Source organism: Diachasma alloeum, unplaced genomic scaffold (assembly GCF_001412515.2).
Source record: "Diachasma alloeum isolate Michigan unplaced genomic scaffold, Dall2.0 Dall_scaffold_00206, whole genome shotgun sequence".
Lineage (NCBI taxonomy): Eukaryota > Metazoa > Arthropoda > Insecta > Hymenoptera > Braconidae > Diachasma > Diachasma alloeum.
The window spans coordinates 1,997,004-2,022,283 of NW_021680371.1; the positions used below are offsets into that span (position 1 = coordinate 1,997,004).

Genomic DNA, 25,280 nt, shown 5'->3' on the forward strand with positions numbered 1-25,280 from the left:
AGGGTACGATTCTACATTTCCGATTCATGAAAAAGTGAATGCTTTCGAAATTTATTTCAGTATTTTCTAAGCGGATTCAAGTGGATTTATTTTCAGGTTTCGAAATTTGTTATCCTCTTCCATTTTTATGCGGTACTCGCAGTGATGAAACAGCTCTATTGATTTATTGAGGCAGAACAAACATTTGTGTATTGGCCTTCCCGTAACACTGCCGTAAAAATTTCATTCAAAAATACCCGAATACTGTAGATCGTTGACCCATACAACACATTCGATGACAACGAGCGGAGGAAAATTGGGGGAAAATCATTCCGCCGGTTTATGAGCGGATGCGGAAATATTGAATGAAATTACTCATAAAGCGTCAAATCACTTATTTGGGATGGATTAAGCTTAAGAAGGATACAATTTCACATTTCCAATTCATGAGCAAGTGACTAATTTTGCAATTTGCTTAAGTATTTTCTGAGCGGGCTCAAGTGGACTTATTTTCATGTTTCGAAATTTTGTACCGTCTTTCATTTTGATGCGGTACTCGTAGTGGTGAAAGAGTGCTATTGGATTATTGTATTAACACCGGAGAAGTTAACACCGCATTTATTTCTACTGTGTATTACTTTCTGAAAGGACTCACGGGAATACCTCGGTAACATCGAAATACCTTGTAAGATATTGATTCCACGGAGGGGAGAGTCCGGCTGATTCTTTTCATATCGCACAGGTAACATTTTGCCGCATCACGGGAAAAATGGAACTGCATTATTCATAAGCAACATCGGTACGGAGCAATGAAACGATGAAAGCCTCAGTGGTACCCTCACCCTTTTCCACCTCCATGTAGACTACTGGGGAGTAAAAGACCAAAGCTCTTCGAGCTTTTCCCTCTCGCCATCTAGTTGAATTCAAATTCAATGCTCCCAATGCTCGCTCAACGGAATTCTTAACGTCACATATATTATATCGGGAAAAATATGCAGGATGGTGATGGGGGCAGTGATGAAGGAGGGGAGTCCCCGCAGACGAATTACCAATTTCATGCTCAACACATCTTGCATAATGGAAAAGTAGTTTTTTTGCATTAACTTCTCGTTTTTGCCGGACATTGTCCCATCCTTGTTATAGAGGGATGGTTCAGATTCAGTGATTTTTATGACTTCGTCATGGCTGTTCATTCATTAAATGATTGATTGAAGTTTATTAACTGTACGTTATGTTGTGTATACATAACATGATGTACGGTTAATAAACTTTGTACTGACAAATGTTGATCAAATGTCGGATGATTGTCAATAAACGTAACCAATTTCTTTGAATGTATTTTTGCTTGTTTTTACAAATGAAATACAATCGATACGATTACCGGCAGTAGCTTAAATCAATTCTTGACTATCACTGTTGAAACCAAACTATGCTTTCACAGCTATGAACGTCAGATCGCCTCAACTAAAAATAATCGTATAGTACGACTTGAAAAAAGGTGGGAGCAACTAAGATTTGGTAAAATTGACTAAGCGAAGTTTCATTTTAACCGAGGTCAGGTATATCGAGTGGAACAAATATGACGCTTTAGTTGACCGAATCCGAATGGTGGCGTTGGCCATCGTGTGGTTCAAACAATCTGAAAACGTTCAGAATAACCTCCACTTTTCTGATCAAATATGTACGGTCAATTTTACCGTTCTTTTTTCTCAGTGTATGTAGTAAGCAATGACGTAAGTTATAAAGCCAGAAAACAGAGACGAAAAGATTAGTATATTACGCAACAAGTGCGTAATGGGTTTTTTGGCTCGTGGGAAGTTGTAAAACGAGCCGAAAGCGAGTTTTACAATCCCACGAGTCAAAAAACGCCATTACGCACGAGTTTCGTATACTATTTTATGTCATAGGGCCCAGAATCCGCGATTCTACCGAGCGAAGCGAGGTTAGAATTGCGTGATTCTGGGCACCTATGGCATAAATAAGATAAAATACAATAAAGCAAAATGCAAACAGATATCGATGTCAGGAATATTAGAAAAGACAGTAAAAAGATGAAGCATGCACACTGAGAGAAAAAATTAGCTCTTTCAAAAAACTATGTCCCACGTCAGAATATTTGATGGAGCGGAACAGATTTACTTGAGGGAAACTAACTAACTGGGCGAGCGGAAATTTAATATCTTTCACGAAAAGTAAATTCTTGTAGTGATCATCAGAAATATCCCTAGAAGAATTTTAATTGTTGACAGGAAAAAATGTTTTTTCCCGACGAAAAATTGTCCCCTCGAAATTATTTAATTTTGCCAATAACGCAGTTTTCGGCAAGAAAATTGTAGTTACCACTTGAAATTATCATTTGTTTCATGGAAATTATAAGTGTTTATTGGACGAAGATATACACTACTCAATACCATTCACTTGATAAAACCGGAGCCTCATATAATTCTGTATAGAATGAATCTATTTATTTACCCGAAAGACATATAATTTTTTATCAGAACTAATTTCTTCTCTCAGTGCAACAATTATGTCAAGTATACAGCCATAAGTGGACATATATGTGACAGAAAATTTTTTCCCAATTCAAGCAGTTTGGTATCGAATTCGTTTCGTCCAGAGCTCCAAGTAGAAATCCAAGAGTGAAATTACTCATCGCGGCAGTTCTAGATACTGCCGATAATTCAGAATTTCTTGTTACCAATCGAAATCCATAGGATATTTTTCGTGAAAAAAATGTGCCGAATGCACACTAGACACACACGCTACCACTGAGTCAGAGCGCCCGCTGCGTAATTTGAATATAATATCACGAGTTCTTCTCCAGGGAAAAAAAGGAAATGAACAATTTTCTCCGAATGATCTCTCTACCGTGAGAAAACATCGAGTAATTTTAAAACTTAATGAAATTTCCCAAACACTGGGTGAACCCTCCACAAAAAAAGTTCAATCCTCTCACCTATGTGTAATTGAATTTGGAAATGAGTTTTGGATTTACAGTTGAGAAATTTTCACGGAAAAAAGAGTGAAAAACATACAGCAGGAAAAGTTTTTAGCAACATTGAGATTAATTGGCCCACAGGCAAGACCAGTGAGAGTATTAAAAAACTTGAGGGATATCGGGGTACCTCACGTACCTGTATATACATTACCCAATACCTTTTTCTCTATTTCTCCGGTTCACTACCTCTCCCTCGCCCCCTCCCCGCCGCCGCCCCCCACCTGCCGCTGCCACCTCAAGGGGAGGGGGATTCCCGAAGTCAGGGAGGAGAGCTAGTAGCGCGTGTGGAGTGAATCGATAACCTCCATTGGCTCCTCTCAGTGATGGTGCAGATGCACGCAGAGGGTGCAGAGACGTTGTGGGGGCACAGAGGGGGGGAGGGTAACAAAGTGCAAGTGGAAGAGGTTGGCCCCGAGGTATTGAAACTTTCCAATGTGAATATCCTCGGCTACGTGCACAACGTGAAATTCCTTGGTAGCGGCCCGTTTTCCCCCCGCGTGAGGACGCGTGCTCGCATTTACCGTTGTTCCCCAAACTGAGCATCANGGGGGGGGGGGGGGGAGGGTAACAAAGTGCAAGTGGAAGAGGTTGGCCCCGAGGTATTGAAACTTTCCAATGTGAATATCCTCGGCTACGTGCACAACGTGAAATTCCTTGGTAGCGGCCCGTTTTCCCCCCGCGTGAGGACGCGTGCTCGCATTTACCGTTGTTCCCCAAACTGAGCATCAACATCATACCCCTCTTTACTCTCCTACCCACACCTTTTCCCACGCCCGTAACGCCACATGGTACATGGGGGATGCATGAAATACACGTATGACTACGTGCTGAGACTCGAGTCAGTCAACCGGTTTTCTCGCTCGAGGCTAAATGCGAAAAACTAATATTTTGGGATGGTTTTGGGAGTTTCGGTGGTTATTTTGTTGGGGAGAATTTGTTTCAAATTGTCGTGTGTGATATACTATGGTAGGGAAAAATTGATATTTTGTGCACAGATGACTAGGAATTTTCGGAAAAATGCCATTAAATTCGATTTGGGGATAAAAAAAACAATTTTTCCTGGCGTTTTATAAAGAAATTGAAACAAAAAAAATGAAGGAGAAGCATTTCTGCAACAAACCTCTCCCAAAAAAGATATATAGAAAAATCAAATTCTATAATTTTTTTTTCTATAGAATTTTTTCTATAGAAACTTCTTTTTCCAAAAATCGCCAGGTTTTTCAAAGGAATTTTTCTCCCGCGCATTAAGAAATTCCAAGTGGACTTCTGGCGATAAGAATAAAGGAGTCAGATATTTTTTCATCGTATCTCATACCGTTTCAATATGATAAAAAAAATAAGAAGGTTCAAAAATCCAGGAGACGCCCATGATTCTGGCCCTTACAGTGACCCCAATTCTGACTCTTATCTGTGACACTGATCAACCCATTGAGAATTAATTATTATCTCTATCTCTCTAATATGTTCATATCTCTATAAATTCATATGGGGTCATATGGGATTTACATGGAGATCATATGGTGGTCAAATCTTGAAAAAATAATAATAAAACCATGCGGCATACTATCCTATATGAATAAATGAAAAAATGAATGGTTATATCTCACGACAGAAGGCGTTGGTTGCAATCATTTGTAAATAATAAAAACCTCAATTTTTGAAATGAGATAGATCATTCTACCAATTTTTTAAAAATATAATACGAGCCCTTAAACATACCCAAGAAGATTGGGAGGGAGCGAGCGAAGCGAGCGAGGGGGTAGGTCTCCCTGGAGTTGGTGAGCGAAGCGAGCGAGGGGGGAAGTCCCCCTGGAGTTGGCGAGCGACGCGAACAAGGGACAATGCCCCGTAGTACCTAATATTCATTGTGATGATCAGAAGGGTCAGACGAAGGTCACCCAGGGTCACACAAAAGTCATCGCTCACATAAAAAACATCACAAAACAAAATAAAGTCTACAACATCAGATGACCTTGAAAGGTCGACATTCAGTCCATGACCACTCCCTCTGCATCATATCTCGTGAAATATTCTCGTTGCCTCCATTCCATGCACGCGAGTTATTATAACGCAATCCTCCAGGGCAATTTGTACTAAACTGTCCGTGGTTGATCATACTCCCTCAATTTCCCCTCAATTTTACGATGGAGTTACGAACAAGTGCAGACAAGAGACGAGAGAAATGCGTTTCTGGGAGCCATCAGAAACCCACTCCACTCAGCTCCTACCCCGGTGAGTTATCCCTGTACGAATAATAGAGAAATTGATCGGTTGCCAAGGGTGCAGAGTACATATATGGATATATCTATACATAAATGTGTGGAGAAAGAACAAATAGACGATGAAAAACTCCGAGTCCCTGGGATTTTCTCTCCACCGAGCGAATGGAAAATTCGGGAAAATTCCATCAGAAGCTTTGAGTTTACTTCGAGTTAGATTCAATCGGTATGAAAAAAAACTTTATTTGCCTCTGTGTGAGGTATTTCAGTGAGAAAACATGAAAAAATTGTCGATTGAGAATTGAATTGAAAGGGAAGATTAAAGAGAAAAAAATCGAGAGAGGAGAAAATGAAGTGGAAAACTGGGAAAAAGCGTCAAACGGATGAATAAAAATTCGGGAAACAATATTGGAGTTGAGGTGGAAAGCGTCAAAGAGGATTCAAAAGTGTCAGGCAATAGTGGAGGTTTATTTCATTGGCGGAACAAGATGGTACTGGAAAAACTATTAAATCAAAATTGAATTGTATTGCGGAATTCGGGGAGAGTTTGAAAATATATTTGGTTTGCACCAAAGTGAGAATTTGCCTTTATTGAGTGGATTTCACTGTTTGAGAGGAGTTGATTGGTTTTTCTATTTGCAAAATACATTGAATATATTAAATATAGGACAACCCACGCCCGGGATAAATATTAATCACTCATAAAACCGTTCACCATCCGTAAATTGAAAAATAGCTGAACAGAAATTTGAATATTGATTGAAAGAAATGTAAAACAGGGGTGAAAGAATGAACGGCTTAATGACGTACATGATACGTTTAAAAATTCAATTTCAATGTCAATTGGTAATCGCTCACTGGATGATGAAGCTAGTGGGCTTATGCGTGTATGCGCTCCACTGTTACTGAATTTTATGCATATCAAAATAGGAATATCCCCGGTTGTTCTGACGGTCGACGGTATGAATATGCAAGCGTACACTGACCCCTTCGCTACCAATTATCGATGTGTTTACGTTCAATTATGTACAAATTACAATAGAATGGGTGCAGGCGGAGCCGGCTGACGGAATGGTGAGCTGTTGGTGCTATTATTGTGATATCGAAATCAATAACTGCGATTTTGCTTCGTGGAGGCATGCAGCATTATCTACTATCAGTGATGGAATCATATTCTTCGGGCAGTTGGAGATTTGACTGGAGATCAAAGTTACATTCGTGGTTGGACAATAGCTCGTTGCAAGGTTCACGCAACAATATTCATTGAATTGCAATTTATCAACCGGGAACAGTCAACAGGAATGTTGGATACTGGCGGGTATGGAATAATTTCGACAAGTCTAATTGATGTTCAATGAGTTCGGTTGAGGTTTAATACATTTTTGAAATTCATACAATTCCTACAACCTTCTGAATTATTCGCGTAAAGCGCAATTTGATGAAAATGGGACGTTCATGAGACCGCCATATTCTGTTAAAAAATTTTGGCTGATATTTCACGGTCCTTATTTTAACCCTTAATTTGGAGTCTTAATTTCGAGCACCAAATTTTCGTCACCAGTAGTCGATTTGGAATTTTTAAAAATATACAGAGGTACAGAGATACATAAAGACACTTAATTTGACCCTTGTGGCCGTCAGTTTCTGACCCCCATGACCCTGAGTCTCACCTTTGTAATCCTTAATCCAACCCATGTGACCCTTATTTGGATCCCGACCCTCATTATATCCCTCGAGACCCTTAATAGAACCCATATGACCCTACATCTGAACCTTGTGGCCCTTAATCTGATCCTCATTGATCTTATTCTGACCCTCTCGACCCTTATTTTAACCCTTAATTTGGAGTCTTAATTTCGAGCACCAAATTTTCGTCACCAGTAGTCGATTTGGAATTTTTAAAAATATACAGAGGTACAGAGATACATAAAGACACTTAATTTGACCCTTGTGGCCGTCAGTTTCTGACCCCCATGACCCTGAGTCTCACCTTTGTAATCCTTAATCCAACCCATGTGACCCTTATTTGGATCCCGACCCTCATTATATCCCTCGAGACCCTTAATAGAACCCATATGACCCTACATCTGAACCTTGTGGCCCTTAATCTGATCCTCATTGATCTTATTCTGACCCTCTCGACCTTTATTCTGACCCTCACGACCCTTATTTTAACCCTTAATTTGGAGTCTTAATTTCGAGCACCAAATTTTGGTCATCAGAAGTCGATTTGGATTATTATAGTATGGAGAAACCAAGTAGATAATCCAAACTACTCCACAAATCTGAATTGCAAATAGACAAATTCTAATAATACTTCACCAACCAGACCGACAAGTCCCCCCCTCTGATATTGACAGTTTGATCGATCATAAATGGAATTGACTCGAACTTTTCACTCTCGTTTTTTTTCAATTTTTCAATTGCCATCTATTCGGATAATGGAGGTCACAGTGATCCTTGGAAATTCACTCACCTCCGGGTAATCGCTGTCCTTGGCCTGAAAGTCAAATACGTAGAAGTAGGTTTTGGGCATTGGCTCTCTCTCGTGATCGGGTATCGGTGCAATGTGTGCACTGTTTGGTTTCCTGGTATGACGAAGAGTGAAGAGGTCGCCGGTTTGAACAAGTGGTGCTACGAACTGAGCATCACTCAGTGCTTGTACGCAACCGTCTCGAGTGTTTGATGGGTGTTGAGTTGTTCTTTCCCACTCAGTGTATTCGTTAACAATCTGAAATGGAAGAGATAATAGTCTGTGAGAAAAATCACTAGTAAAGCATTTTCTGCTTCAGCTGAATGGAGTATTCATTGGCTATTCTATTTTCACGGAAGGCCATTTTCCTATTTAATCCCTCAAGTACGGCGTCCATACGACATATGGACCCATTGAGGGATTAAGAGTACGGGAAGCTTATATATGGACACGTACAAGATACACGAACATTCATCTCGCTGTTACAACCCCACTACTAGCCGACGCGCGCGATGTTGACTCATCAAAATTCCCCGAGTCGAGGATTTGGTTCTGATTGGATGTACACAGGTCTTTCAAGATCTGTCCAGACCTAGATGGACCTGTAAGTCCTAATCAGTTCTGCGACGTACTTTTCCAGAGACCTTTCGAATCCTCAGTTCTTTTCGGTCTGGAGAAGTCCTCCTCGATGCTACCGAGATCGCGTGATTTTACGAGCGGGTGAAGGGGAAGGCATGTATGTGGAGGGTTGAAATTTGTAGCCAACGAGGAGACAGGGTTGCAGAATATATTTTAGCCACCCTCATCTCCCCGTTTGCAGGCGGTGTTTTAATAAAAAACAGTGAACGTTGATTCTATATTTATTGACCCCCTGAGGGTCAAAGTTTTAGATCTTGGATTTTTTGCCAAAATCGAATTTGTTAGCCGGGTGAACGTTGATTCCAGCTATTTAAGCGCCGGGCTATTCAGAACTATGAAAAGTACGTGGAAAAAGTGAAAACTGAAACAAAAATTTTCCCTCGGAGCCAAAGGGCCAGATTTTCGGGTTTTTCGGGGCAAGGGGATTTTCGCCAAAATCGAATTTGTTAGCCGGGTGAACGTTGATTCCAGCTATTTAAGCGCCGGGCTATTCAGAACTATGAAAAGTACGTGGAAAAAGTGAAAACTGAAACAAAAATTTTCCCTCGGAGCCAAAGGGCCAGATTTTCGGGTTTTTCGGGGCAAGGGGATTTTCGCCAAAATCGAATTTGTTAGCCGGGTGAACGTTGATTCCAGCTATTTAAGCGCCGGGCTATTCAGAACTATGAAAAGTACGTGGAAAAAGTGAAAACTGAAACAAAAATTTTCCCTCGGAGCCAAAGGGCCAGATTTTCGGGTTTTTCGGGGCAAGGGGATTTTCGCCAAAATCGAATTTGTTAGCCGGGTGAACGTTGATTCCAGCTATTTAAGCGCCGGGCTATTCAGAACTATGAAAAGTACGTGGAAAAAGTGAAAACTGAAACAAAAATTTTCCCTCGGAGCCAAAGGGCCAGATTTTCGGGTTTTTCGGGGCAAGGGGATTTTCGCCAAAATCGAATTTGTTAGCCGGGTGAACGTTGATTCCAGCTATTTAAGCGCCGGGCTATTCAGAACTATGAAAAGTACGTGGAAAAAGTGAAAACTGAAACAAAAATTTTCCCTCGGAGCCAAAGGGCCAGATTTTCGGGTTTTTCGGGGCAAGGGGATTTTCGCCAAAATCGAATTTGTTAGCCGGGTGAACGTTGATTCCAGCTATTTAAGCGCCGGGCTATTCAGAACTATGAAAAGTACGTGGAAAAAGTGAAAACTGAAACAAAAATTTTCCCTCGGAGCCAAAGGGCCAGATTTTCGGGTTTTTCGGGGCAAGGGGATTTTCGCCAAAATCGAATTTGTTAGCCGGGTGAACGTTGATTCCAGCTATTTAAGCGCCGGGCTATTCAGAACTATGAAAAGTACGTGGAAAAAGTGAAAACTGAAACAAAAATTTTCCCTCGGAGCCAAAGGGCCAGATTTTCGGGTTTTTCGGGGCAAGGGGATTTTCGCCAAAATCGAATTTGTTAGCCGGGTGAACGTTGATTCCAGCTATTTAAGCGCCGGGCTATTCAGAACTATGAAAAGTACGTGGAAAAAGTGAAAACTGAAACAAAAATTTTCCCTCGGAGCCAAAGGGCCAGATTTTCGGGTTTTTCGGGGCAAGGGGATTTTCGCCAAAATCGAATTTGTTAGCCGGGTGAACGTTGATTCCAGCTATTTAAGCGCCGGGCTATTCAGAACTATGAAAAGTACGTGGAAAAAGTGAAAACTGAAACAAAAATTTTCCCTCGGAGCCAAAGGGCCAGATTTTCGGGTTTTTCGGGGCAAGGGGATTTTCGCCAAAATCGAATTTGTTAGCCGGGTGAACGTTGATTCCAACTATTTCAGCGCCAGACTTGTCAGAACTGTCAAAAGTATGTGGAAAAAGTGAAAACTGAAACAAAAATTTTTTCACCCGGAGCCAAAGGGTCAGATTTTGAATTTTTTCAGAGGGAAAGTCGACTTTCGGTAAAATCGATTTTTTAGGCGGGTGAACGTTGATTCCAAGTATTTAAGCGACGGACTAATCAGAACTCTCAAAAGTAGGAAGCATTGAATGTGTGCTTTAAACTTTTATTTATTTTTGTGAAATCATCGCAGGTGGTGATTAATATTTGAGTTGGATTGTTCTTACAGACACTCTACCCTTTATAATATGACTATTCATTGAATAAGCTTCANGAACTCTCAAAAGTATGTGGAAAAAGTGTAAACTGAAAAAGGTTTTTTTTTTCAAATTTTCAAAGGGTTAGATTTTTCGTTTTTCTCGGGAGAAAGTCGACTTTCGCTAAAATCGAATTTTTTAGCCGGGTGAACGTTGATTCCAACTATTTAAGCGACGGGCTATTCAGAACTATCAAAAGTATGTGGAAAAAGTGAAAAATGAAAAAAAAATTTTTTCACCGGAGGCCAAAGTGTCGGATCTTGGAGTTTTCCGGGGGGAAACTCGGTCCAAGGGTCACAAGGGTCAAAGTGTCAGATCTTGGATTTTTCGCCAAAATCGAATTTTTTAGCCGGGTGAACGTTGATTCCAACTATTTAAGCGCCGGGCTAGTCAGAACTGTCAAAAGTATGTGGAAAAAGTGAAAACTGAGAAACCGTTTTTTTTGGCCCCAGCCAAAGGGTCAGATTTTCGGGTTTTCCGGGGCAAGTGGATTTTCGCCAAAATCGAATTTTTTAGCCGGGTGAACGTTGATTCCAACTATTTAAGCGACGGGCTATTCAGAACTCTCAAAAGTATGTGGAAAAAGTGTAAACTGAAAAAAAAAATTATTCCCCCGGAGCCATAGGGTCAGATTTTCGGTTTTTACTTGGAACAATGGTCAGATTTGTTAACACTTTCATTTTTTATTTGGATCATACATGCCAGCGTAGGGACAAGAGTGGCTAGAATAGATTCTGCTAGCTTCTCCCCTTGTTGGGTAAAAATGTCAAGCCTCCACATACATGCATCTCCCCTCCACCCTCTCGTGAAATGTCGATTTTCGAGATTAAAAAAAAAAAAATAATTGCATTTTTTATTTCAATAACGCATGAGTAAACAGGGATATGAACGCAGATTTAATATAGGCCCATAGAATTACGGGGACCGGCAAGGATTTGGAAAGTCTGAATACAAGTCCTGCTTACACCTAACAAGTGCTGAAATGGGACATAACCAGAGGTAGAAAGGTCTCGGAAGCACTTGGGAAGAGGCTTCCCAAGACCTATCCAGTTCTGAACGGAAAGACCTAAGTAGAACTTGTCAGGTCCAATTATTCGACTCGGGGATCGACGGTTACCACTGCCGTCGCAAGTCCTCCATCTATGAACACTCCACTTTTATAAAATCCATTATAACGATTTTTGAAGCCTCTATTTCGCTTCTCAAGTAATGATGATCAAGAATATGATGTCTATGGATTTATGTACTGTCTTTTATTTACAGTAATGATTGTAAAAAATGAGAAATTCATGTCTGCCTGTAATAACAGTATATTTCGTAACGAGTGCAAAAAAGTGTTTTTTGGCGAGTGGGAGGTTTATATCACGAGCCGAACGCGAGTAATATAATCCCACGAACTAAAAAACATTTTTTCACGAGTTACGAACAATATTTTTCATCACAATGTGGCGGAAATTGGACTTTTAGGCACGCGGAACGTGCCGAAAAGTTCACTTTTCGTCACAGCGTGATGAAAAAAAAAGTATAGTTCTGTAAAAAATATGTATACAATAATATGTATGTATGTATTATATAATGTATACTATATATAGTATATAATACATGCTATATATTATACATGTTTTATACTGCAATTTTTTTAACAATAAAAAATAATGTAATACACTTCTGTACTGTAAAAAAGATATATATACATAAGATAATATATATGTGTATATTATATAATCGATACTGTATATGTATATAGTACATAATAGATCCTTAAAAATAAAAAAGAACGCAAAAAGCAAAAGAGAAACGAAGAAGAAGGTGAAAAATATTATGACGATTCCGAATAAATTATTCAACAATTAAATTCTCATTGTGAAAAACTTTGTTGAAACCATTCATTTTTCCTGCATTATTATTGAAATAAAAATGAATGGAAGTGAGAAACGGTAAGGTTCTACTATTTTGGCACCCATGAAAAACAATACGCGCGCAAAGTGCGCGCCCTGTTCTAGTTTCTTTAATAATTCAGTAGCAAAGTGGTGAAATGGTAAAAGTCAATTTTGACTATTGATCAGTTTTCAATGAATATCTCGGAATCTGAGGGAGATATCAAAATTTTTGTTATAACCTTCTTTGTAGAGCCCATTGAGTGCTAGAACAAATGTTATTTCGAAAATTTCGCTATCTCCCTTAGATTTGGAAATATTCCTCAAAAACTCAACGGGAAGATAAGTCGACTTAAACCGTTTTACCATTTCGCTACTGAATTGTTTTTCAGACAGGAAAAGTATGCGATAACACTTCTAATTTGATGAGAAAAATAATTAGTAACGTGAATGATTTATTTAGTCATTTTTATTTTTATTTTCAAGTGAGTTTTTCACTTGATAGGTTAAACATCAAGTTAGCCGTTCAAGTCGATTTTGACTATTGGTCACTTTTCAATGAATAACTCGAGATCTAAAGGAGATAGCAAAATTTATGTTATAACCTTTTTTGTAGCCCTCAATTGGCTCTACAAAAAAGGTTATTACGAAAATTTCGTTATCTACCTTAGATTCAGAGATATTCCTGGAAAACTTAGCTAAGGGCTAAATCGATTTGAACGGTTTTACCGCTTCGCTACTGACAGCCTTATAAACCCCATAAATCGTACCTGGATCAGTTTACCCCACAATCCACTGAGCGCTTATGATCTCAATAATTGCACATACGTTGTGATCGTTGGGTGTAACAAATTCTCCCTCGAAATAGTGTCACAATCCCTCAATTTTTGAATATCTATTATCCAGTCGCAAAAGAGAATTTATTCGCATTAAAATATTGGAACGCAAATTCATCTCCACAAGCCCTGCATTCAATACAAATAATACTCTGTAAACAACCCTTCGAAAACTGCAGGCGGAACTCCAGAATTCATTCTATATTTATCATTTCCACTCCCTATCAACGTCACCTCCACCAGATTACGTGACAGTGCATGTGATTATCCAGCACTCTCGCGTCCGATATTGTCTCCCAACTTCCTTTTTTTTATCCGCAGTATTTTTTCCACAACTATTTTTGTTTTATTTGGTTACCCTTGTTTATCCGATCCATTCGTTTCATCCACAGCCAAATACACCGTTTAACGGATGTTCGAAGATAACAGCCATACGAATATTTATTATATCCAGGAGGACCGTCGCATATCAGTCGAAACTAAACGCCTCTGATATGTGATCGAGAGCATTTGCTTGTTGATGTGATGGGATTTGCCAGTATTTCACGTTTTTATGGTTTTTTCATTCGGCATTCTGTGATTTACGTTTGTTACCACGCGATACCAGAAAGGAAACCAAACAATCTACCAACAAAACGATCTGGTTATTTGTGCATTCTCCAGATTTACACTTTTTATTTGGAAATAATATTTTTGAAACACGTGCTTCGGAAAAAAGGGATGAACAAATCGTATAGAAATTTTCTATACGGATTGCGTGTGAAAATTCTATAGGATTTCCGCATATGATATTCGAATATTTCTATACGAATATTTTCTATACAAATTATTTCTATACATAAATTTTTACATGAATTTTTGTTTTCATACGAGAGAGGTCTAAACCCTCCAGAGAAAAACGTAGAGAAATTATGCAAATCCATACGAAATGTTTTTATACATGGGGAAGTGGGTCATATAGGATCAAACCTATAGAAATCGTACAGAAATAATTTGAATAAAAAATATCCGTATAGAGAATTTCTATACGATTTTTTCATACGTGAAGTCCCTTGGCTTTGACAGATTTTTAGTGAATTTACTTTGATAGTAAACGAAAAGTGATTTTTTTTGCGGGATCCACATTAAAGAAGGCGACATTGATTAAGTGAATTACATCAGAGAAGGGACAGGTAACATTTCGTATAAATGACATACAACATTTCGCTTCGCTCGGTTAGATCGTGGTTTTCGGACCTAGTGACATAATATATTATTTAGACACTGCTACTACCTTCACCTTGTACGAAATGTAAATGAAAAGTCTTTTCATTTACTCGTAAGCAAAAAAAAACAGTTCGGCACTCGCTGAACGCAACATCACTCTCAAAAAATATTGACACATATGAGACGGGAATTTTAAGCTCGTGTGATTGGCAGCCCTCGGCGTCGCCTCCGGTTGCCAACGTCACACTTCTGAAAACTCCGTCTCACTTGTACCGAAATATTCTATTTCTATCATTTTTTCTAGTCGAAAAATCGAGGAAATATCAACTCACCGTGTAAAAAATTTCGGTCAAGTGGTACGTGTAGGCGTTTCTAACGTAGGTTCTTATTATTCTGTCACGTCTCTCGCCCTCAAAACCAGATTGCACATCGTGCTCAGCAAATCTCCAAAGTGCTTCACTCGTGGTTACACCGAATAACAAGTCGTATTTGTTGTTGCTGGTGATCGGAGTGCCGGGATCATTTCTCTTTGGCATTTGTCTGTGAATAGAGAGTTCTTGTGATTATATTATTTCCCACAATTTGTGAGACGGGGAGACGTCTACGGTTCTATTATGGAGAGGCATTTTGGGATTTTTTTTATTACCATAGAATGAATAACAGAAAAAAATTGGCATCAGGTGAACAGACTAATATGGCGCCGTCTACACATCATTTGCGATCATTTTGGGAAAAAGTCTTTATGCCGCAGCACCATCTATCGGAATTTCAGGAGATTATAGATTTTTCTAGAGAATTCGGAAAAATTCGTGGGTGTTCTAGAACGTTCATGATTTTCTGAAAGAAATCGAAGGTTTCGGAGATGTTCTGGAATTCTTCGAGAGATTTGAGAAAACCTATAGTTTTTGCAGAATAATCTTTAATCTTCTTGACAATTCGGATAAAGACGAGAGTTTTGTATCTTGTTGTAAGCGCGGTATAAACTTTTGGAAAATTCTAGAAATTGCTTTAAAAAATTCCTTTACAATTGTTTATTTTTTTATGATTTCAATTTGTTTTCATTTCAATTTTTTTTTGTAGAATATATTTATGACCTATTAAAAGACACTTGGGTGGCAAATACGAAAAATTGGACTCTACTTTATTTCTTACTTTAATTGCGTGTGTTTTTTTTATTGCTGTGAGGGCTGGTAATGGCTGAGAAGTAAGGAATTATTGAAGGTTTCTAGAAAATATTGTCCTCTAAAACCTTTTGGAGAAAGGAATTCTGCGAGCTTTAGAAAACTACAAGGAAGTTTTTTCTATATGCAAAAAAACCTAGACCTTTCCCACAAAATTGGAGAAAATACAGCGGTTCTCCGAGAATTTCAAGAAAATGTGAGACTTTAACCCTAGGCTGGTCACCAAACGCGACTCTGCGACTCTGGTCACCTTCGCGGGGATTCCCCGTCGTGTTATTTAGGCTCTAGCGTTGCCGAATTCACTCTACACCGTCCGGACGCGTTTCGCGAATTTCCGGCAACGTTGCGTGCTGGGCAATTTCATTTAACATGGGAAAAAATCATTCTTCTGGTCGAAATAATTCGTTTTCTTCAGGAATTTCGGGAAATATGTTATTCCAAAAACTACGATAATTCTTTGGACACTTCAATTGACAATCTTAAATTTTTTGGAATTTTTCAGGTTAGCCAGTCAATTGGAATTAAAGAAAAACGACGCATGGTTAAAAAAAAATGAGGAAATTCTGGAATTTTCAACAACATTAGGAGAAAATCGGAGATTCGTTATAAAAATTATCATACTAATAACTATGTTAACAAGCAGAACGCAGGTTTTGCAGCCGAAAGGAATGTTGAAAAACGATATGAGACCAAAAACAAATGAATGTTTACATTCTTCAAGGCTATTCCTTGGGTTCGAATTCGACACACGTTGTCGGGCGGCCGTAATTTCCGAAGGAACAACAGACAGTTATTTCCCTTTTCTGGCCATAACCAGCCACAATGTGCTATAAATAAGTATAAAATTGATAATTTCAAACTTTCAATTTAAAGTTGAAGATAATTTGCCATAAAGAAAGGAATGAAGGGAGAAAAAAAGTGTTTATTTTCTACAAAAGCGTCAACTTGAATGTTTACAGAAAATGTGATTGTGGTTTCCCTCATTATCGAGAAAACTTTCTTGAAAAGAGGAGAAAAACAAGAAATAAAATTAATTCCACATAATCATGGCTTTCTAATGAATATATTCTCTAGCTTGTCCATTGTTGATGCTAATGATGGTGCGTAGTAATGAGGGGTCGTTGCTAACGAATGGTCCATGAAGCTCGTTAACGAGGCTATATAACAAACAGTTGAGTCCCTCGAAACTCGAGAGATCGAGATGAACGGTGATTTAAAAATGTGCTGAAGAGTCAAGTGTCTCACCCATATCCCTGAAACTCGGGTCCGAGGTACGACAGGAGGTCCTTGTGGAAGTCTGGCTTTATGACAACTCCATCGACACTCGGTCCAAATGCACTTAGGAAGGATGGAGGCTCAACGTCAGCTGACATGAGACGATCGAGTCTTGTATCGCGCAGACAGTCGACGATCAATTCGTGCTCCTTGAGTAGGTCAGTTGGTACTGTGCAGTTTACGGCTTTGGCTAGACGTACTGCGTAGATGACGGGATCGTCTACAACTGCCCAGGAGGAGAGGGCACTGCCGGATAGGAGGATTGCACGCTTGAATAGTCCTGTAATAGAGATATGAGCTGTGAGAGAATTGAAGAAACTGTTCATGTTCGTATATTATTATTATCGTAGTGACACACGAAAAAAAAATCCTAAACTGAATGTCAAATGCACATGAATCAAGTATATTTTATACTTAATTGGGGGATGGGTATTTCAGTTTGAAGATGATTCTTTTGTATCAAGCCGGGTTGTAGCAAGCCCTCTTAAGGGTAATATAAGGGTCAGGTACTAAGTGTCAGAATATAAGGCTCAAAAAGTGGAGGTTAAAATATGAGGGTCAGAATATTGGGGTCAAAACATTAGGGTCAGAATATAAAAGTAAAAAAAGTGGGTGTGAGGCAATGAGGGTCTAAATATAAGTCATATATTATGCTTGATCACCGTTTTTAGCCCTTATATGACCCTCATTGCCTGACACCCACTTTTTTTACTTTTATATTCTGACCCTAATTTTTTTATCCTAATATTCTGAAACTCGTTTTTTAACCCTAACATTCTGACCCTCATTCCTTCACCTTTACATTCAGACCCTCAGTGTTTGACTCTAATATTCCGACCCTCATTTTTTAACCTCCACTTCTTGACCCTAAATAAATTGATTTAAAAAAAAAATTGTTAATTTTTTGATATTTTCACATGAAGAAATGCAAGAAAATAAAATTATGCCATTAGCGAAAAAAGAAACATTAACGAAATTAAAATTCATGATACTCCTGAAAGTATAAAAAAAGTCAAGAAAGAAAAATTAATCAATGTCATCCATGACAAACATAAGAAAATTAACAATTATGACACGAAGAATGAATGAATGTTTTTTTCATAAGGTAACTTCAGACGAGTCATTGACCAATCAGAGTTGAGGATTTCGATACAAAACATCTTCACCCAACGTTCAGCTCTTCTCGCCGAAAATTATCCATCAATTAGAGTTCTAATTAATTGCCGTTTATAATTAAATCAAAATGCTAATGAATTTTTGAATGAGGAAGCTTAATTCGCAATATATGAGCGCCATTTTCTGCAGCATTCCAATTTGCTGCCAATTAGGTACCATCAAAATTTAATAAAAGTCAAAGTTGTCCAACAATTTCGAATTTCCATTTAAAAAATTCCCATAAATCTTAGACAGATCACTCATCAATTTCATTTAAAGAACATTCTTGAATGAACAAAAGAAAAAAAGAGTATAAAACTGCAGTTAAATTGGAATTTAAAACTACGACTCTTGTTTCCACGTGCCTCCATTCAACATTCAACGTGTAGAGCCTCATGCCGGGGCTTTGGCCCACGCCAGTGAGGGAAAATTTATTTCCCCTATTAAACGGCACTTTAGTCGTCTCACTCTCAGGGACCAACTGGATTCGTTCTGACTTAAACTTTTGATGGTTCTAACATTTTACTCAGAATTTTTTTTGTCGTAAAAAACTTCCAGGGTTTCTTCACTAAAACACTGTATCGTATACTAAATAATGTGTTGTAATATAATTCGTATTACCCAATGTAGTTTCAAAAATTAAAAAATTATTTCATCACTACACGCAGAGGAAAACGCACAAGTCTTCAAATAGCGTTGAAGTATATTTTTTTTATTCACCATAATTTGGATATTATCTCATATGCCAGGTTCATATTTGCGCCACACGTTAGTAATAATCTTAATCCTTCCATCGGGGCATCCTAGTGAGAAATTAATTTCTGAAAATCAATTCTTGTAACATTACGCTTAGGGAAGAAATGTGAACGTGTGAATTTTGATCGAGATGTTGCATGGGTTAGACACTCAAGATATTGAAAAAAAACCACAAGCCATTTCCTTTAGACCATGAAGAATCTATCGTCGACGAGAACTAGTAGGAGACAGGGCCATATAATAGGCGTGATATCTTCGATTGATTTTCGAATTCCTCTAAAAAAAATTTGACCGCCATTACGAGTCGAGGAACGCGACAACACTGCACAACAGCTGATCGAAGTCGGTAAAGTCGGTGACGATAATTCTAGCCGAAGCGTGCGATGTTGCCCGATCAAACATCGACTGTTACCACTGCGGTCACAAGTCCTCCATTATTTATGAACATTTTCTTTAATTATTGTTTTTGAGTGTGGAAAATTACGCCATAACACTTCTAATCTGATGATCAAAATAATTTGTAACATGAATGATTTATTTAGTCAATTTTATTCTTCTTTTCAACTGAGTTGTCCACTTGATAGGTTAAATATTTATTCATTACCTACACTTTCTTAAGAAAGTGTATTGTTTTCTTTGATTGTAAAATTCCCTCAATCCACCAATTAATTAATCCCTAAAATCTGATAAAAATATTCGATGCAGTAAAAATAGGGAGAACATTCGCAGGCAATTTCCATTGATTAATCTTCCCCCATAGAATTACAACGAGTTTCTTGACTAATTAATGCATCTTCTTCCATGGATATATGCAGGCAGCAAAAAAACTTTGGGTTCGTGTGCACTGAAAAATGAGCCTGTTTGAAATACAAAATGATGGGTCTTTAGGGCTGGATGAGGCGAGACGGTAAAAGGTATCTTCATTACGTCCAATGGGTGCCAACGCCCTTCCGCATCCGGTGGATGAAGATGTGTTGGTGCTCAAGGGGGGAAGGATGAGGAAGGGGGAGGGCACGTCGAGAGAGTTTTCTCGACGGGAAATCCGCACAAAATTCTCAACAATCTCCGGGACAACCAGCTCCCGGAATTTATCCTAATTAGGGAATGCTCCTGCAGCTAGTTCTCTTCCTCTCTGAGCTCCTCCTGTTTACCTCGAGTCTACTCTTACGTCTATCATGTTTGGATAACATAGGGGAGAGGCACGCGAGACGAGGCAACGGATTATCGCATGTACGAATGTTGGTTGCACTATGTTTTTGCTTGAAAGGGTGCACGCGCCGATCCTCTTCGTCATTCGAATCATGAAAACTTCATTATTATTTAATGGGGAAATGAACGAGTGAAATTCATTATATTTCATGCACTCAGGAATGCATTATATAAATCAATGATGCGGCGAAAGAAATTTAATCAACGATGAAAATTAATTATGGGAGAAACAAGTGGATAATAGCATTTTTTTACCAAATGAGTACAATAATTGTTGCTAATAAATTAGCAATTTCATTCCGAATGGGTTCTCTTTTTTTTAATTCTTATTTTACTTTTCTCTTCTTCTATTTTTTCATGCCATAGTACTATCTTGTCATCAAAATTTTGCGAATTATTTCGTTCTGTCGAATAATTCTACATTCAGACCCTCTCATGACTCGAATTCGTTTTCAGGCCGGGTTTAATCAAGGTTCAATCAAGGTTTACTCAGTGTATAGCCAGGATTTAGTCAGGGTTTATTCAGGATTTAGCCAGAGTTTAACCCAGGTTCTGTCAGAAGTTAGTCGGGACCATGAATTAATATGAATAAGTAGTCAACATAATAGACTGGTACCCGCGTTTAATAGAGATAGAGATGTTGATATAAAAAGCTCATGACGGTATTGTGTAACTTGGCATTGAAATATACTTTTCAAGTCCTGATTTAATTGCTATTACCGATGATTCTTTAAGTAATCATGAAAAAATTGATTTTCTGTTTGAAATCGCGTAAACAATGTGCTGTAACTCAACAACGAATTGTGCGACCTCCAGCGTATTCTGATAGCATCAAGAGAGAATTGTTATCAATTTTTAGAGCCATGACTAATTCCATTTTAATAACAATTCTTTGAGTGATCGTTGAAAAATCGATTTTTGGAAAAATATCAATTTTTTCGAATCTGTAGGAAAAATTGAATTTTAATTTGTGGCAATAAATAGAGCTTATTAAAGTCTATATCCGTGAAAAAAATTCAGGAAGTTCGATTGATCCGTTATAAGAAAATTTTGAGAAAAATATGAAAAAAAATAACATGCTTACCTACAGGCACAAAAAATTGGAAACTTAAATTACAAAGCTTCCATTTGACATAAAGAAATAAAGATGTGTCATTGTTTGGGGAAATATATTTTTAATCAGTCAGTTTTCATAGAATAATTACTATTAAATTAAACATTTTCATAAAATATTTAATTTTCAACGACGAAATTCCCTAACATTTTTTTGGATCAATAAAGTTCACTCAATTTACCAAAAGTTTAAATTCAAGTCTGTCTTCATTTGCGATAACGGTCAATTTTTCTTGAAATTTTCAAGAATAGAATTCAGAATAGTAAAATGTCTCCCAAATTACTCCTTGACCCATCCTTCACAAAACGTCGAACGTAAAATTCAACAAAACTGCTGTCTTATTCATCCTAATCTCCAATTCTCCAGAACTATCATCCGGTATATTCATGCAGGGTGGCATACACGCTCAAACCATTGAGGGATGAAGATGAAAAGCAATTCTGGCTGGCTTCCAGCACTAAGACTCTCAACAGCGTTCTCTTCGGATATTTTCCCTTTCATTTTATCCGAGAAAATTGTGCCCACAGTATGCGTGAACGAGTCTAGCCAGCGGTAAATTCGTTCAGAATATCATCTGCTTGGGTGGAATCGTTACAAGTCGATCAATATTTACAATATCACGACAGTACAAATTTTTTCATTAAATCAAATAGCGGGGAGATATGGTAATCACGAAGGTAGTACAGTAGAGTCCCGCTGTAGTCGCACGATATGGGGGAATAGGGGAAGCGAATTCGGAGAATGCGACTGTATTTCGTTACTCCCACCACGCGCTCACGCGGGGTGCGATTTCGGAGAGCTGAGAGCCATAAAATAAAAATACTAATGTTGCAAATTTTCGTTTTATTGAATTTGACACTATTAAATAATTTGAATCATTACGTTAACATTTCAATACACATTTCAGTAGCGAAGCGGTAAGCCCGGTTAAGTCGATTTTGACTATTATTATATTTCACTGAAAAGAATTATCATTATTTTAAATAATTGTTTTTTCAGGGTTATATAATTACATTTAATATAATTATGCAACCGATATGGAATTGAAGCTACAGTATTCATTTTTTGTTGTTAGGGGAGGATGGGGCAAAACGGTCCCCCTTCAATCGTCAATATTTTCCGATTCAATAATCCGATTGGGATGAGTTAGAGCTCGTTTTGAAGAATGAAAAATTATCTTCAAAATGAAGTTGAAACTGGGAATTTTCACAATGTCATTCACAAGTTATTGGCAATTGAAGGGGGGCCGTTTTGCCCCACCCTCCCCTATTTGTTTGGTTTAGTTGAATTCCATAGTTTTGGAGATACTCAATTTCACAGAGAGTCATTCATATTTTTATGGGTCGATGCATGGCATCGACTCCGTACATGAGGGGTTAACGATAATAATAACTGCAATCGTATTTCACTCTTGATAGACTCTTGGGACTGTCAACATGATTAAAAAGTGATAGCTCACGGCATGCAATCGAGCATAGAGACAGAAATGAGCATATGTACATTTACTTTCGGTTAAAACAAAATTTTCTATTCTTGCGGTAAATGCATGTGACTTGACTCCGAGTACTGTTTCATTTCTGAAACTCAAATGCGCCTCAAAAATAAATACTTGATGCATCTAAAAAAATACATTTTGTCGATTATATAATACTTGCTCCAAGATAAGAACATCGCAATAAAATTATTTTTTTCTATCAGTGTATTCTAAAAATATAAATTGTCCCACGTGGCCATCACTGTATATTTCACCGAACCGCACGAATACTCTCTGACTCCCGCAGTAATTCCCCTCGAAATGCATTCAGAGAGGAGCGGACGCCATAAAAGAGCCTCAGAAAAATCATAAAACCGTTCGTGAAAAATAAAATTGATGGATGTAGTGGTGAAAAAAAATTTTACGCCGCGGACATCGTAATCCAAAAGTTTTGGATCCTTGGCTAGTGTCCAGAGCACGCGTGTGTCTGCGTCGGCATAAAGGAAGAGTGGTTTCCAATGGGGATGGATTTCAATATGGAGAGTGTTGAGTCTTGTGATGTCCAGATATAACTCATGGATATAATGATAGCCCGAGTTGTTATGCCAGGAAATCGAGCTGCGTAATCTCCGGATGCAGACTGGCTGTCAGACCCCTTTTGAGCCTTAGTGACATTGGTGACCCTTGTGATCCTGAGTTTACAAAGGCATCAAAGGGTTTCCACCGTCTCTCATCATGAGGTTATATCCGGAATTAAGTATTTTATGTCACAACGTGCAATAACAGTGCATTGTGATGTAAGGGCGTTACACTAAGAAAAAAAAATGGTTTTGCCAAGTATTTTTACTACACATGGCTTATGCAAATATTTATTTATTTCATCATATGTCTACCCTCTCGGGCCTTTACAATTTGTTCCCATCCCTACAATGAAACCCCGACAGAGAATTGCACTTGAAAATTATTACACTAAATTAGGTCAAACTAAATTACATTCAATTTAGGTGTGCTTGGCGCAAGTTCTAGATATATAGATACAAAGTTTGCACTTAGTAATAGCAGGGTACTGTATTTTTTACATCACAGTAAAAAAATCTTATTTTTCAATTTTAAATTTTTTTAATTTTTAAATTTTTTAAATTTTTGTCAAAGCTCTTGAACTATTGTAAAATTCTTAAATGGCTTACTTGTGGCAAGTAAATATACTTGGCAAGAGCAATTTTTTTCTCAGTCTAAGGGGTCGGTTATGAAGAGTGCAACAAACACAAATGATTTTTTCACCAAATACGGTATTTGCGATTAACTTTCCCACCAAGTGGACAACTCAGTTGAAAAGAAAACTAAAATTGACTAAATAAATCTTTCATGTTACAAATCATTTTTCTCACCAAATTAGAAGTGTTATGGCGTACTTTTCCGGTCTCAAAAACAATAATTAAAAAAACTGTTCATAAATAATGGAGGACTTGTGACTGCAGTGGTAACAGTGGAATTTTGATCGGGCAACATCGCACGCTTCGACTAGTAGTGGGGTTGTAACAGTGAAATGAATGTTTGTGTGTGTTATAGGTGTCCATATGCTTCCAGCACTGAATTATCGTCACCGACTTTACCAACCTCGATCAGCTGTTGTGCGGTGTTGTCGCGTTGCTCGACTCGTAATGGCGGTCAAATTTTTTTTAGAGGAATTCGAGAATCAATCGAAGATATCACGCCTATTATATGGCCCTGTCCCCTACTAGTTCTCGTCGACGATAGATTCTCCATGGTCTAAAGTGAATGGCTTGTGGTTTTTTTTTCAATATCTTGAGTGTCTAACCCATACAACATCGCGATCAAAGTTCACACGGTCACGTTTCTGCCCTAAGCTTAATGTTACAAGAAGTGATTTTCAGAAATTAATTTCTCACTGGATGCCCCGATGGAAGGATTAAAATTATTACTAACGTGTGGATCAAATATGAACCTGGCATATGAGACGATATCAAAACTATGGTGAATAATGTGGGTTTTGGCTGAATATCCTTAAAAAACGGAATAAAAAAGCGTTCATTTCAGGCACTAATTTTTCTCGCGTTGTAACCCTTTCCAAACTGTTTCCCAACCGATAGTAAAATCTTAAACCCGCAACTCACGTATATAATATCCCAACGAATCGTTATTCCAACAAATAGTCTTACGTAACCCGTAGATGGGAGACGTGATCGCAAAACCACAGAGCGTTAAACGTGTAGTCGATATGCAAGGGCTTGGCGAGAACGTTGATGGCAAAATATGGGAGAGTGAAGACATAAAGGTGCATCGGGTCAAAGTGCGTTATACTTAATTCAGGGCACCACATGTTCCACCCACGCGTTTTATGATTTTTTCCCGCAAGAAATTTAAAAAGAGATGAATATTTATAGCCTGCAGGAGGAAAAATCTCCGTTTTTGTTGGGAGCTTCTGCAAATTTTTAGAGTTGAAATCTCCAGAAATGTTCGAATCTTATCGAGAAAACTGGGAAAATTACATTTGAAGTTTATTTTTTTCACTCGAGCAAAGTTATCAGGAATGTATGAGCATGGTGAAACCAATGTTGTCATATTTTGCATGGAAAATTCACTCTCCAACTCTCAATAGGGTTTTCCGAAGTCGTCGACAAAAGGAGGAAAACTTAATCCAACTTATAATACTACTGTGTCTGTCATACTGCTACTGTGCGGAAACTTGTTAGCAGATGGTATGTTTCCCACTCTATCCCTTTTCATTCAGCACATATTTACTAGAAACAAG

General features: G+C 38.2%; 1 protein-coding gene across 1 annotated transcript in view; it reads right to left on the reverse strand.

Annotated features, from left to right (window-relative positions):
* Positions 1–25,280, reverse strand: part of LOC107036143 (neuroligin-4, Y-linked) — a 230,211-nt gene that overhangs the window by 81,422 nt on the left and 123,509 nt on the right. The window contains exons 4-6 of the mRNA XM_015253888.1: positions 16,770–17,079; positions 14,676–14,883; positions 7,673–7,927 (exon numbers count right to left, since the gene is read on the reverse strand). Of these exons, the coding sequence (XP_015109374.1) occupies positions 7,673–7,927; positions 14,676–14,883; positions 16,770–17,079 (773 nt within the window). The remainder of the gene's footprint in view (positions 1–7,672; positions 7,928–14,675; positions 14,884–16,769; positions 17,080–25,280) is intronic.